The 16585-nt window shown below is 43.6% G+C and overlaps 1 protein-coding gene across 1 annotated transcript in view; it reads right to left on the bottom strand.

The window, feature by feature from the left end:
* RIMS1 (regulating synaptic membrane exocytosis 1) overlaps positions 1 to 16585 on the bottom strand; it is a 219220-nt gene that overhangs the window by 93271 nt on the left and 109364 nt on the right. The window contains exon 3 of the mRNA XM_066622705.1: positions 15077 to 15290. Within this exon, the coding sequence (XP_066478802.1) occupies positions 15077 to 15290 (214 nt within the window). The remainder of the gene's footprint in view (positions 1 to 15076; positions 15291 to 16585) is intronic.

Here is a 16585-nt window from a genome sequence, read left to right as displayed (position 1 = left end):
TCCTACCTCCACACAGCTCGTCTTTTGAGTAGATCTGGGCACTGGGATGCTCTGGGCAGTTGCATCTGCCTAGATGTCCCATTGCACAGTCTTCTGGGATGCTGGGCAACAGATGTGACTGCCCAGAGTGCCCTGGTGCCCAGATTGAACTGTGCAGAGGCAGAAGGGTAAGCTGCAGTCCAAACAGGGACCTCATTTTCAGGACCCAGAGGTCACAATCTTGGCAACTACTGCTTGAAAGATTCAGAAGTATTCAGGATACTGATCAAACCCCAAAATGGGAATAGTATGCAAAATACTTAAAAACAAACAAACAAACCAAAAACACTGCCATCATCAGCAGAGTACACTTTCCCACAGCAAAGAACTAGTCAATAACCAAGGTTTATTGCTGATCCTTAGAACTAAAACAATGTAAATATGGATAACACTGATGCGGTAATTACTTGGCATTTGGATTTGTGCTTTTTCTCTTTCAGACACTTACATCTGAAGTCTCATCAGAAACCGAGCCTCTGTGTTAGATTCTCAGGAGACTATGTAATGAGATACTTAGCCTGCAGAGAATTAAATGTGAACTATGTGTACCTCAAGACATCAAAACAAAATGGCAGGTTTTCAGAGACTCTGTTCTGAAGAGCATCCGATAACACATTTTGCTCAACATGTACAGTTTGACAAGAGGAAGTCTAAGTGATGACCTCTGTGTAGGAGGTGATGATAGAAACACAGCATAGGGTCGCTAGGTGTGAAGTAAGAAAACCAGTGGGAAAATGAAAGAGCCAGGCAGCCGTTGATCGGAAGGTGAAACAGGTCCAAACTGAAATTTACTTACAGTATCTGTCCAACTCTAATCAGCAGTTGCTGATTCTGTAGACATGTAAGCTAGGAACCAAAGACTGTCCTACATGAGCATAAGTGTGCTGGGTTTTCCTGCAGCACAAGGTGCTGCAATGGTGGCAGCTTCCAATATTTCCCCAAATTTTGATAATGACTTATCAGTTCCAGGAGCACTTTTCAGAAGGAAGTCCCCACTGTCAATGCAGAACTCCCTTCTGGATCTCACATCAACATTTTTTACCAGTGATTTTATCACCGTTTGTTTGTCTGTTTTTAAAGCTGGTAACCCAATTCTAAACAGGTTTACTCGGTAAATAATTATCACTGAGCTCAATGGGAATTGCTTTTTGAGAGGAATGCAGCACAAGTCAGATATTAGTACATATGCCACATGTCCTGATTTTAAATACCTAATGAAGCCACACATATGTTACATGTAACTGTGAAAAGACAGTATTATACAGGAATGGCCCAAATGATGCACAGGTACCCAGTTGCTAAGTCTGGCCTTCACATACAGCTAAGCCTAGGGTTCCCAACCCGTGGTCCGTGGACCACTGGTGGTCCGCAGCACCCCCCCCCCGGTGGTCCATGACGTCTCTGGTGAAAAAAGAAAAAAATACCCTTCCAGGAAGAAAAAAAAGCCTCTGCAGCGCCAGCAGCCACTCAGAGCGGATCAGAGCATAGCCTCTCCATCTCCTGCCTCCTGCCTCCCGCCTCCACCTCCCTTCCCCCCCTGTCTGTGAGTGCCTAGACAAGCAAAAAAGTGAAGCGCAGGCGCCTTGTAAGGTGCACGTGTTTGTGCAGCCTAGTGGCTCAGCTGCATGCAGAAAAGAGGTGCACTGCCGCCTACTAACTCCGTTCCTTGACCCTGTGCCTTCAGATGAGCCTGGCAGCCTGGTTTCTCAGGAGTCAGATCAGGACTCCAACCAGCCTGGGAAGTCCCTTTTGCGGGTGGGTGGGCAGGTGGCAGCGGGGGGTGGGGGGATGAGGAAGAGGAGGGGAGCCTGAGGAGGGGGAGGAATGGGAGTAATGAGGAGAAAGAGCAGGCTCCCAAAGGCATGGTTGGCTGGCTGGCTGGCTGGCTGGCTGGAGGGGTTTCCCTGGGGGGTTTCTCTGGATGTGATTTCCCTGGGAGTGCAGACTCCAGCTGGCCAGGGAACACAGAGGAAGGGAGCTGGAGGCAGTGTGGCAGCAGGAGAGGGGAGAAACAGTATGCTCAACCCCCTGCCCTGGAACCCCCTCCCCAGTTGGCAGGATTTGGCCCCCTGGATGTGCTCTTCTAATGCTCAGGGGTGGAGCAAGGGATCCAGACAACCAGGTTTTTGCACCTCTTTTGGAGAGGGAAACAGGCAGCACCTCTGCTGTCTTACTGCAAGCTGCCCACCTGGGGAGAAGCAATTCCAGAAGTTGCAGAACAGGCACCGCCGTAGCCAAGTACAGCAGGTGTAACCCGACTTTTCCTCCTCCAAGAGCAGCAGCAGCTTTGTCCATGGGGAGCCCTCCCCCACCCCACACTTGGCCAGTTCCCCTATCTCCTCAGATTGCAATCCTCTGCATGCTTACCTTGGAGTAAGCCCCATTGACTATAATGGGACTTACTTCTGAGTAGACATGCCTAGAATTGGGCTGTTATAGATGTTGTGGCTGTGATGGACTTCTCCAGAAATTTCTCCAATCCCCTTTTAAAGGCATCTAGTCTAGACACCATCATCACATCTTGGGGCAAGGAGTTCCACAGACTAATGGCAGAGTAGGAAGCTGTTGTTTTGTGGCTGCAGCCTACCTATAGGCTTGCTCACACTCTCTTAGCTCGAACCAAAGTAGTCCACAGCCAGAGATTGACAGTAATTAGAACAGGAAGTGAAGAGAGGTTTTTCCCCCTAAAGACCTTGCAGTGCACACCAAAAGGACTTTTCTTCCTGAGACATGCAGCAGCCATTCTGAGATGTGGCTCTGAGCTGGTGCTTCTCCTTCAGGACTGACCTGCCTAAATTGTGTTGAACATTCTCCTAAGGACTCTGGACTCACAAGTGGGGGGAGCAGGGCCAGGGCTGTGTAACAAGAGGAACTGTGGAGGGATGTGTGTGCTTCTCGTTGGCTCATTTAACTACCTTGCATGTCTATAATCCCCTTGTGCTTACCCTCTCCCTTTCTGAGGTGTTTTTCCACACTTAAAAAAGACAAGGGCTGTGCATAATGTCTGGTATGGGGGAAAAGAGACTGGATTGAATTGGGTAGGTGTGAAAACCTGAGTTGGGGGAATTATTTTGCGTTCCATGTAAACCCAAGACTTTCACAGCTAGTGAAGCAAATGCAAGCACAACCATCACATTAATTATTAAATAATCTTCTCATGTATTACAAATTTAATTATATTTTTTGTGTGTGAGGGTGGGGGGGATTGCATGTGGTCCCCGCCGTCTCCAAGTTTTGACTTAGTAGTCCCTGAGCTCCTAAAGGTTGGGAACCACTGAGCTAAGCAATGCGGGGTAAAGACCATTAGTAACTGATCTAGCATTGAAAAAAATTCATAAAACCAAAATGCCCTTTTGCTGAAAGACAGACCCCTCTCAGAAGCTTAAGATGACATACAGGTCATCCCTCGTTATCCGCTGGGGTTCCATTTCAGAACCCCTAGTGGATTTAAAAAATCAGTGGATAAAAAAACAGTGGAAAAATAGATTTAAAAACCCACTTCCAGGTTTCTTGCCCCTTTATTGCTCCTAATGAAATAAGGTCGTATCTTGACATCCGCAGGGGTTTGATTCTGGGACTCCCTACTGATACCATAAAATGTGTTAAATAAAAGCAGTTAAAAAAAATTAAAAAGTGTGTCCCTTTGCAATAGTTTAAAAATAGTTTTTCTTACTGTTTTTTCTTACTGTTGCAGAGAGGCAGTCAGCAAGTAGAAATGCAGAGGACCCCTTGCCTTTGCCTGACTCAGCTGAAGCATGGAATGATCACTTACCTGACTGTCTCTCTACAACAGTAAAAAGCAGTTTTTAAAACTGTGGTTTTAAAGGGTTGCATTTTTTTCCCTTCTCCAGGGATCAGCACATTCCTTCTCATTTGCTGTGGCCATTCATGTTGAGTCAAATCCAAGTATAAAAAATCCATGTATAACAAGGTTGGACCTGTGTTCTAATTTAATACCTCCTCTTAACATTGAAGACTTAAAAAAATATGTCTGAAACATATTACAAGGTCAATCCTTTCTGTTTATTCAACAGAAAGTAAAAGGTTTTGCATGCCTAGACACATTCATGCAAACAGGGTGGCTCTTTCCCCCAACCCAGTGCTATTCAAACTGTTGTTAGGAATCTTGAAGTTCCCTGGAATCTGATCAAGGGTCCCTAGGTGAAAAGATAAAAAAAGACAGTTTTCTATGTCTACCAATATATAGCCACATGGAAATTAGGGCATATTTTAGGTTGACATTCTTCAATCTCAGTCCTATCCTTTCCCTCCCTCGCTGGTGCAACTGTGCCAAAAATGGGCATACTGTATCCACTGAGGGGGTAGTGGATCAGACGCAAAAGGGGATTAAAATCTCCTTACTGCTCTGTATGTCTCTCACCCTGCAATGGCTCTCCTCAGACCTGCACTAGCAATTTTGCTTGTGCAAGTCCAAGGAGAGAGATGAGATGGGGAGGCTGCAGGAAAGTGGGACAGGATCTGACATATGCCTTCACTGACATATCTACCCCTTCACAGCTCCATCCCATGATGTCCCCTCCCCACCCAGTTTTGATCCCTCTGTGCCCTGTTCTGCCCCCCCCCCACCTCCTACCTCTCCCACTGGTGATGCTCTGGTACCTGCTCTGCCTGGTGGCAGGAGAGCTGAGGACATGAGTGGGAAGGCGCTACAGAGTGCACTGCCAGAAAGCAATGTATGGCACTTTTGCAGCAGTTAGCATTTGTGGAACACTCATTGCACCAGTGCTAAAGCCCATTTGGGCTGTCCATTTTATTGGGCCAGGTTTGGCTAGTGATTTGCACAAACTGAGAGGATATCCTAGAAGAATACACATCAGAATGAATCAGTTTTAGGGGAGGTGTACAGAGAGTCCACGACAGACAAATCAGTGTGGAAAGGGCTCCTTGGAAGCCTAAAGTTTGAAATCCACTGGCCCAGCCACAGGGGGAAAGGGAAAAAAGCAAAAAAGAGTTCTCGTGGCTGGGAACCGAAGGAAGACACCACTGATTGTACCTTTATAAATACCGTATTTTTCGCTCTATAAGACGCACCTGACCATAAGACGCACCTAGTTTTTAGAGGAGAAAAACAAGGAAAAAATATTCTGAACCAAATAGTGTAATAAAATATTTAATAAACTATAACAGAATAACATTTGAACCATGTAAAGTGAACAGCAGTCAACAGTGGCATTAAGAACCATTATCACTGTCATTAACAAATGGAGAGACTTAAAGGTTTGAGTACTCTAGTTTTCTGGAAATCCCAAGAACTCATCATCACTAGAGTCAGAATTTATGAAGCTCACAAAAGCAGGTGCACACAAATAGGGGATCACATTATCTTTCTGCTACAATGATGTTCTGCCAAATCCCAATCCACTGGGCCTCATGCCCGCTTAAGGCTGATCAGTCCCCCTTGTGCAACTCACCAGTGCAGCAAGCAAAAATGAGTCCAGTTCCAGTTCACAGATGCCAAGTAAATCAGTCCCATCATTCAGAGTTACCAAATCAGAGTCCAGAGCCAATAAGCCAAATTACAGTCCAAGGTCAGGTTCCAGGTAGGTCAGTTAAATCCATCAGGGTATACAAGTCCAGCCACAGTCAGATTCCAAATTCAATAAACCCAGTCAGTCAGTCAGTCAGTCAGTCAGTCAGTCAGTCTCCCTCCCTCCCTCCCTCCCTCCGTCCCCCCCCCCCTTCAAAACCCACAAACCCTTTCTGCCTCTGGTACTCCTTATATCCCTGAGGGCCCTATTGCCTTCCAGTGGCTGCAGCTGTGCCCAGGATGCCCAGGCCTTACCCTTAAAGGGGCCACTGCTGACACCACATCTACCTCCTCACCAGATCTTCCTGGATTCCAATACAAGGGGGGGGGAGCAGATCTCTATACAGACCAGTGCAAAAACAGGGGAAAGGTGTGGGGGAGGTAAGATCTTTGTATAGGCATCACAGCAAGACCAATGCAAAACCCCTTACACACAGAACCAACAGATGGAAGTGGGGGGGGGGTGCAGATCTCCATATATAGCAGTGCAAAAGCAGGGGAAAAGTGTGGGGGAGGTAAGATCTCTGTATAAGCATCACAGCAAGACCATTGCAAAACCCCTTGCACACAGAACCAACAGATGGAAGTGGGGGGGGGGCGCAGATCTCCATACATAGCAGTGCAAAAGCAGGGGAAAAGTGTGGGGCAGGTAAGATCTCTGTATAGGCATCACAGCAAGACCATTGCAAAACCCCTTGCACAGAGAACCAACAAATGGAAGTGGGGGGGGGGCGCAGATCTCCATACATAGCAGTGCAAAAGCAGGGGAAAAGTGTGGGGGAGGTAAGATCTCTGTATAGGCATCACAGCAAGGCCATTGCAAAACCCCTTGCACACAGAACCAACAGATGGAAGTGGGGGGGGGCGCAGATCTCCATACATACCAGTGCAAAAGCAGGGGAAAAGTGTGGGGCAGGTAAGATCTCTGTATAGGCGTCACAGCAAGACCATTGCAAAACCCCTTGCACAGAGAACCAACAAATGGAAGTGGGGGGGGGGGCGCAGATCTCCATACATAGCAGTGCAAAAGCAGGGGAAAAGTGTGGGGCAGGTAAGATCTCTGTATAGGCATCACAGCAAGACCATTGCAAAACCCCTTGCACAGAGAACCAACAAATGGAAGTGGGGGGGGGCGCAGATCTCCATACATAGCAGTGCAAAAGCAGGGGAAAAGTGTGGGGCAGGTAAGATCTCTGTATAGGCATCACAGCAAGGCCATTGCAAAACCCCTTGCACACAGAACCAACAGATGGAAGTGGGGGGGGCGCAGATCTCCATACATACCAGTGCAAAAGCAGGGGAAAAGTGTGGGGCAGGTAAGATCTCTGTATAGGCGTCACAGCAAGGCCATTGCAAAACCCCTTGCACACAGAACCAACAGATGGAAGTGGGGGGGGGCGCAGATCTCCATACATACCAGTGCAAAAGCAGGGGAAAAGTGTGGGGCAGGTAAGATCTCTGTATAGGCGTCACAGCAAGGCCATTGCAAAACCCCTTGCACACAGAACCAACAGATGGAAGTGGGGGGGGGGGGCGCAGATCTCCATACATACCAGTGCAAAAGCAGGGGAAAGGTAAGTAAGCCCCAGTAGAGCCAATGGGGCTCACTCCCAGGGATGAGTGGACAGGAGAAAAGCCTGCCAGCGCCTCCTCTCCCAGGGAGGAGCCCGTCTCAGTCCCTGGGCTCCCTGGACTCACTCCCTAGGCTCGCTCCCTGGGCTCACAAGCCTGCCAGGGGCTCACTCCTAGGGATGCGTGGACAGGAGAGAAGCCCGCGATTGACTCATTTCGCCTGCTCTAGGGGCTTGCTCAGCAAGACTGCCACCCCACCCCCGCTTTCCTGGGAGTGAGCCCCAGTGACTCTGAGACTTACTTCTGAGTAGACACGTGGGCTTTCTCAGCGAGCCTGCCACCCCACCCACGCTTTCCTGGGAAGCGGAGCCGAGCAGAGCGGGCAGGGGGCGGGGCCAGGGGCGGAGTTTTTTTTTTTTTTTTTGCAGTATTCGCTCCATAAGACGCACACACTTTTCCCCCCACTTTTTTTGGGGGAAAAAGTGCGTCTTATAGAGCGAAAAATACGGTATTATGTTGAGCATGAGGAAGAGAAGGAACAAGGGAATTGTACATGCTGTCCTCGCTCCAGAACTCCATTTTTGTTTAACTTCAGCACTGTGCTCACACATAAGCCCAGAACTTTCTCTGGGCAAGCAGGAACCCTGGAAAAGCCAGGCTCCTGATTGCACAGAAATAACTCCATGCACATACAACTGTATGCAGTTAGACCCTATATTGATGGTAAGGTGAATATGGGAAGGTTGGAAACAGAGACTGTGTACTCTCTGCCACTGTAACATCTGAATGGGGCTCCTGAATGAATGCCAAAAGTAGCGTAAAGCAGAGGTAAAACGAGTAAACAAAAAACGACAGGAGCTCTATCCCACAATTGCCATATAGTCAATAACGAATTAGTACATGTAATTCAATTTTCTTTATTATATGAGAAATTGGAAAGTGGTATTTTCTTGCTTGAAAGTTTCAGTAAATCTCTCTAATGTTCTCCTAGAGCACCACAGCAAAGTTTTACATTTTAGAACTACCTTAAGACTCAGATTAGAAATAAAAGTGTAAATTTCTTGACCTAAAAATAAAACAGTGCTGACACTATGCAGTAGTCCACTGGAATTTAGTCACAGTGTGCATTTTTTACAGGATAAAAGATCTGTATCTTCCTTTACATTTTTAAGATACCTATCAAAATGCTGATAGGCATATTAGGGTAATAGGGAAAATTGTGACAGATTTGCATACTGCATGGGATGAGATGCTTCAGAAGTGCACATACAATCTTTCTTAATGGGGGATTTCCTATAAAACCCACCACAAAACTATACAACTCAGGGAATAACTATGCTAATATGGTGTGCTTGGCTTGACAATACAAAATGTAGTCCATATAAAGGGAAAGTTAAGAAGCAGAATTGGATTTTTTTTTTAAATTTTGCACTGATATAATGTATTACTCCTCCTAATCAAGACAATTTGCTACATGTACTGAAATTGAAAGAGTATTATAAATACATTGTTTTCTCCAAAGGTATATACTATATGGTAATAGTAGCTACACTGCCAATACAACTAACATTTTCTAACAGAATAACTGTTTAGCAATTGCATTTAAATTTTGTGAATTGATCATTACACCCTTCGTTCCCTTTCTGGATTTTAGCAGCTGTGTGCAACCCAGCAGTATGACTAGTTTTCCTCACTGAATAGCTAACAAAATTAGTACGAGTACAATGGTTCACATTAATAGGTTTCACATATATTTAGTAACATTATTATAATATATGAAGAAACATGGATTCTAACCACTTTGTCCTCCTTTGGGAAAGCATCCAGGGAAGCAGAAAAAAGAGAAAAACATAAAGGAAAGGAAAAAAAGGAGGAAAAGATTAATAGTCAGAACTAAATAAGGCAATTCTAAACATAAGATTTACCAAAAGGAAACCATAACATTTTAAAAGAAAATATTTGCCACACAACATGCATAGAAATCAGTCTATCATCCCCGCTTCCCAGGTGCCTGAAGGACAGTAGAATAACATGGTCACCATGGAATGGATACATCAGAATTCAGTACTCCATTTTAGGTACCATAGCTGAGACCAAAATATAAGAACATAACATGAGACACTGGGGCATGATACTGGGACTTATCTTGGCAGCCCTTCCCACCATATTCCCCTGTACACCCTGAAAACTTAAGGTTGTTCCTGACAGCCATGACATTCATTCAGCCTCTTAAAGAGCTGGTTTTGATATTTGGCCTTAGGATTAAATGACTCTTACCATGTCCTTGTCATGCACCACAAACATGCAGTAGAGGAGATAGAGCAACACTGTTCCCACCACAAGTTTGCATAAACCCTTTGGGAAGTTTACAAAAAACCACAACATAATATATTATTTGTATCCACTCACTGTATTTCTCTAAAGCAGTACTGGACAGCTTCTTCAGCCTATGGGACTGGACTTTCCAAGTCAAACTTCTCAAGAGTAGACCTTTCCCCTGCCCATAGCTATGACATCTCTGTAATTTCAAGCTACTTGGCCTAGGAGAGTGAGGGTGCAATCCTATCCTGCACTGGAACAGGAAAGCCAAGAGGCTTGTGCAGTATCCAGCACAGGATAGGGGCCCAAGGAGGCTCAGCCAGAGGCAAGGGGAAACTTTTCCCCTTAGCCCTAAGCAAGGTGCCTTTGGCCCAATGGGTTTCCTCAGACTTGCGCCACCACCTCCTCAGGTGGCACAAGTTCAAGGAGAGAGGAACAGCTTGAAGCTGCTCTGTTCTCTCCAGGAATGGGGGTTGGGATCTGGCATAACTGGATTTTTGGGATTTCCCCCCCCCCCAAAATTTATTTTTTTATTTAATAAATAAAAATTTTATTTATTATATTCTTACTTTCAAAAATTCATTCTCCCAAAATTAATTTTCCTTCTCAAAATCCATTCCCTTCCTTCCTGTGTAAATCATTTTTGCCTTCTGCTACCCCCCAATCCTTTTCCAAAATTTGTTCCCTCCTCTTCTATCTCAAATGTATCTATTATTTATTATTCAGATTTATTAATTTTCTGGCCCTCAGCACTGTGACAAATATAAGATGCGACCCTCGTGCTGAAAAGTCTGGAGACCCCTGTTCTAAACCATTACCACAGGTGAACTTGAAAAAGGACATTATAGAATTATACTTTCCCATTCCATCTGCCAATGTATTTTCCAGCAGGAGAACTTTGGAAAAAGATTATTTCCAACATGCCAATTCTGAGCTTGCTTACTTGGAAGCAAGTCCTATTGACTTCTATAAGACACACTTCCAGTTGAGTAGAATGTATTTCCAAGAAAATGAGCTTGACATTGTCATGGTAATGGCTTAGAATTTGTAAGAATGACTGCAAATGCTCCAACCTATCACATGTGCACAACCAAGACAGTCTGTCTATGGCTTTCACTTAAGCCACAAAGTTAAGCAAACAGACTTGATTTTAAACTGTAGATAAACCAGACAGTTTATCAAAACACACTAAAATAATTAAATTGCAAGTTACCCATACATTCCTTAACTCAGTTACATACCATTTAACAGGTGAATGCCTTAATCTTATGGAAACCAGGTCAGATGAGTGGGCTATATTAATTTAAAAGTTAAAAAGCTCAGTTACAGAATATTGCTGGAGCCCTGCCCTCACCATTGTACAGGCAGCAGGCATGTTGCAATGAGTCAGCAGACTGCAATACTACAACCACATATGCCCAATCTTATGGGCGCACTGCACACTAGAAAACACCATTGTGTTTTATGACTGTTGCAAATGGCGACACACCATTTTGGGCCATCACCACTACAAATGGCAAGCCTATGCACACCAGCAGCCTTCCCACAAACCCTGGTGTTGGCACGTCAGCACAGGGGGCAGGTGAGAGATGGGGGTGGATGGAACAAGGCAGTGAGACAATGGAATGGGCTGGAGACCAGGGTCAGGAGGAGAGCAGACTGAGGCTGGGACAGGGAGGTATTGGAAGGGATATCCTATCCCCTTTTTGGCCTTGATCAATCTTCTCAGGTTCACTTGACCAGCTAAATCACTGCCACAGTTCTGAGTAGACCTATTCAGGCAGTAGAGGCTTACCCCCAGGCAAGGGAACAAATGTTTCCTTACCCTGAGGAGATTTCCTGGATTGTTCCCCCCCCCCCAGCAAGATGCAGTGCACATGGGGGGAGGGTATCAAACCCTCACAAGAGGGGGTGTTAAAGAAGTGGGCTGATAGTTTCTACTTTATTGAAAAGCTGAGAATCCAGTTAGGTGTGATTTCTTTTTTTGGCATTCCTACAAAATGATGGCATGCACCAAGGCAAGGAGAGGCAAGTATTCTGCTGGCAGTTGACTTAATTACACCAGCAAAGGCTTTACTGCAATGGTCCATGTTGGTCTGCCATTGGTATTAGATGGTCCTGGTTACTCATGTTGTCCATCGTACCGCCTGCCTCAGCAAGGAGAGGTCAGTTCAGGGAACTATGTGTAGAAGTAATATAACTCTCCAGTCCCCAGATGTCATCGGAGGTGACACAGCTCCCCAACCACACCTTGTAATGTGTAAGGTTCAGTATAAGCAACTGTCAGCAGTGCCAAACCACTACATAAAGATGTGATTAATTAGCAATTGCATTACACTATAAACACTCTTCAAGCTGCTATAAATAAGAACAGCACTGTCTGTAATATTAATCCAGAATTTCAAGAGAAGTGCCTTGAAGTCCAACGTTCTGGAAGCAATAGTTTCATCAAGAATAAAATCTTTAGTTTCTATTTTGCTAATGAGGAGCATAAGAAATGGAGTGAGGAATTCTGAGAACAAAAAACAATGGACAAAATTATGAAACAGAAATAGCAGGGTGCTGTGCAGATAGAGAAGCATATTATTATTATCCAGATTTCATGAAACACAGTTGTAAAGTGGTGTTGAGCAATTGATTCAAGTCTCAGCCTGAGATCCACTGCAGACACTCGCCTATAAGTCGATTCCACAGATAAGTCGAGGGCAGGTTTTGAGCCAACAATCATGGAATTTTCTATGACCCTCAGATAAGTCGGGGGTTAAACTTAGGGGGGTGTCTGACTATAGTTTTGACTGCTTTTACTCGAGGCCAGATCCTGAAAAATAACCCACCGCTAATTGTTACCTAAGAACTGTAGTCACTAATTTATTAAAAACATAGTAAAAGATCATAAGATACATTTTTATTCTTTTTAAATTCTGGTCTTCATCACCTTTTTGTAAGCATTATCAGAGTAAGTGCACTGTAAACAACAGACCAGTAAAACAGTGGTTCCCAACCTGGTATTCATGTACTCCCAGGGACACTCAACAGGACCTTTAGGGGTACTTGAAAAAGAATGGAATAATGGCAGAAAAAGGCAGGTTGTGCTCCAGAATGCATTGCAGGGCCAGCAAGGCAGGAAGGAAGGTAGCTAGTTGGCTGTGAAAGCCCCACCAATAGCTAATTTGTGTTCATCAATTCATGTATGAACCAGTGATTGAAAACCAGCACAGTAAAAAAGCTGAAACATAATATGGAAAGTGATCAATCAGCCAGAATTTCTCAGCACACTTCTGGTGCAAAACAGTGCAAAGGCAGAGTCTTCTGTTCTTCAAGCAGATAAAAAGAGAAAACACTGTGATGAATACATGAAGTCGGGCTTTCATATGGAGGAGATGAGGGCTTGGATTATTAATTACAAACATTTTGCTAATATGAAGGGTACAATTTATGGAAATGGGCTGCCAAGGGATATGCAAGTGAAAAAGGTTGAACCATGAATCAAATCCACCTTTAAGGTGTCTGGTGTGTTAAGCCAGAAGCTCTACGTACAACATACAACACATAACTGGGAGTGTGCAATTCAATTCACAGCAGAGAGATGCAGTTGCATATATTTGCAACCCTTTTTACTCAGAAGTAGACCCACTGCTTTCCATGGGTGTTATTCTTAAGTAAGGGTGCACTGAATTGTAGCCTGCTTCAGATGGAAAGGAGGATTCCCATCCTGGTGTTTCAAAAAACAGACCTGCTTTGCAAGCATTTGCCAAGCAGAACCAGGTTGCAGCAGAAGGAAGGAGAATAAAAGGTTCACAAATTGCTTCTAAGGAGCTGTGCCTGCCTGCTGCTTGGGAAACTTGGCACCTGTCTGCCCTTGAGAAAGGAAACTTTTCAGAGTTGAAAGGCTTTGCCCTCTGATTGACTCGGAGATCAGGCGAAGTGAGAACTGGAGCTTGATTACTTGGCAAAAATTTAATGTACTATAGGCAAGTATCTACGTCAAGTATCATCTAGGTAGCAGGATAGTATGTATGATGCTCCTAAAAGTGCCGTTTTTTGCAGATCTGATGGTGTTATTTCAGGAAGCTGCGGTTGTTTAACGTAATTTGCAAAACGTTCTGAGATTGTTTCGAAAGTTCCGATGACTATGGGAACTTTGGTATGTTTTGTCCACAGCCGGGTGATTTCAATGACCAGGTCTTGGTATTTTGTCATTTTTTCTAGCTCTTTTTCATTGACTCTGGCATCTCCAGGAATTGGGATATCACTTAGCCAGACATTCTGATTTTCTATTATTGTTATATCTGGAGTATTATGTCCAAGGTGTTGGTCTGTTTGAATTTTAAAATCCCACAGGACCTTGACTTGTTCGTTCTCCAACACCTTCTCAACCTGTCATGGTCCCAAACATTTTTTGATGCTGACAGATTGCCTTTTTTACATACTGACCAATGGATTACTTTTGCAACTCTATCGTGTCTGACTTTGAAATCTATCTGCACAATCTTACCGCACTCACATATCAGATGAGACACAGTCTCATCTTTTTCTTGGCAAAGTCTGCACTTAAAAGTTCTCACCTATTTTCAGGATTTTAACTTTCAACAGTGCCTGTTCTTGTGTGGCAAAAATCAGACCTTCGGTTTCTTTCTTGATGGCACCCAGTTTCAGCTATGCCCAAGTCATCACTTTTTCTTCCATGTTTTTCAGGTGTTGTCCATGCAGTGGTTTATTTTTCCAGCTACTCATCCTCTTTTCAAACTGCTGCTTTTTATATTCATTTCTGTAGTTTAAAAATGTTCGCCATTTTTACAGCATTCAATAATTTTTCCATGCTTTTGTTTACATAATCACTCAGACCTGTTTTTTCTTCTTCCACTACCTGTTGTACGTGTAGAAGTCCTTGACCTTCAATTTTATGTGGTAGATATAATCTGTTCACATCACTTTTTGGATGCAATGCACAATGCATATTCATTAATTTTCTTGTTTTACGATCCAACTTTTCTAACTCACTTTGAGTCTAATCAATTAATCCAGCTGGGCATCTAAATATATTATATAATAATAATATTATATTATATATTGGGTATTATTGTTATTATTATTATTATATACTACACAAATACTTCCAGACTCCCTGTGGATTCTGATTTCCACTGATAATTAAATCAGCTGAAAAGCCCTCAAAGGACCTCCTGGATGCAACCAGACGTGACCAGATGTCCTTGAGGCCCTTCAGACATGGGGGTCAGAACTTGCATTGTGTCAGACCAGATGAGAAGGACCCACCATACTGCTTTTCAACAAAAAGTTGTTCAGGTAGCCAAAAAAAAAGAACCAATATTTAGTTTCCTATCCCCAAGGGCTCATAATGTAAAAACCAGCCTTTGGGAAAGACAAAATACTGAGGTGAAGAGGGACAGTTGCTCTCCCCTTGCTAAATATAAGAGGACACCACTTTAAAGAGAAATATTAGAGGACACCATTGTCTCTTTGCCCAGTTACAGCAACAAGGGGTTCTATCACAAACCACTAGCAACATCTTCATAAGCAGGATGCTCTATCAGTCAAATCAAGAATGTCACGTTTACATGCAGTAGAAACACTTACATTGTTCGATCGTAGGGAAACACGACCTCCACATCTGGCACAAAACTTTGTCCGGCAGTAGGAGCATAAATGGCCACAACCATCGGCAAACTTCGTTTTGTGACAGATTCCACATGTTGGCGCATCATCCTTGTGCTCTCCTTGGTAACGGCGGGATTCCTCACCTATTTTTCTTACTTGCTCTTTGTAACTTTCAAACTGTTGGTGCAATCTTCTGTAAGGAAAAGAACATTTCTTATAGCAAAAGCACCAAGACAAACCCATTCACAAAGTGTGTCACTCTTATTCCGACTTTATCTTTACAATTTTCCAGATGCAAACATGGATCCAAATGCCACTCCTGATCTTACAAAAACAATTTTTAAAAAACAAACCATTTTACATGCAAACAAGTACCAATTTGGGCTGCTATTTTCAAAACAAATAAAGACCCATAATGACACCAGTTTGAGAAGATGACCAAAAGTTCTTATCGGAATGGTTGATGCAGAAATCTACCTTCTTACAAGTCTTATAAACCCGAAACCTCTTGCTCACTGTGAAAATAGTATCCAGGGCTGGCACCAGAGGACAGCCAAGTTGGGCACTGCCTGAGTTGACCTTTGCACTGTCAATACCAGTGGCAGTAGAAGCACCCAATGCACCATTAGGAAATGTGATAGGGGGTCCTTTGCTCTGAGATTCCCAGAAAACTTGATACTGACCATATCTGAAAGTAATTAAAAAATATTCCCCATTTTGGGAAAACATATTTCCCATTCATGCAAACCCATGAAAGTAGTCATCCCTCAAACGATTCTTTGGAGATTTCATCATGTCCAACCAAAAGCTCATGCTAGCAAACACTTCCACGATGATCAACATGTAATATTTATACCTTTCCTTTACATCAATTGTCCAGGAGATGGCAGCAGAGATTGTACTTTACATAGCCATTATTTGTTCAACTTTAAGTATTGAATTCTGCAGGCACATATGCCTTTGATTGTGATAACTATATCATTATCTTATGTTGCAAATATGATGGTAAACATCGGTAAGAAAATATGCGGGTAAACATTTGCGCCATCATCCCATATGGCATGAATCAGGAGACTATGGCCAATTCATGTCCCTGCTCAGCTTGGGAAACCTTTCAGAAGTAGGTTCAGCAAAGTGTGCAAAATTTCAGCTTCTGCTTCTGAATTATTTAGGTAACCTACTCACCACAAGCATGCTGGAATTTTGACAAGGAAACCAGCCAGCAACAAACACACCCTACCATTCAGGGCTGCATTCATCTCACTCCTGTACTAATCCTTGTAATTTTTTGCATTTCTATTTTTTTTTATCTGACAAATTGAAAGTAGCCTCATTATATAAATTCAGACCACACCTAGAATCACTATCTCTAGATGGAATTACCATCTCTTGGTGGAAAAGTATTTTCAAAAAATGAAAAGAACAGGGAAAGAGGGGAACTTCCATGATGTTTTGCACTCTTGCTACATTAAATAATCATGGTTATTT

Source organism: Tiliqua scincoides, chromosome 1 (assembly GCF_035046505.1).
Source record: "Tiliqua scincoides isolate rTilSci1 chromosome 1, rTilSci1.hap2, whole genome shotgun sequence".
Classification (NCBI taxonomy): Eukaryota; Metazoa; Chordata; class Lepidosauria; order Squamata; family Scincidae; genus Tiliqua; species Tiliqua scincoides.
The sequence above is the reverse complement of the archived record's forward strand: the minus strand, read 5'-3'. Positions and strand labels throughout refer to the sequence as shown.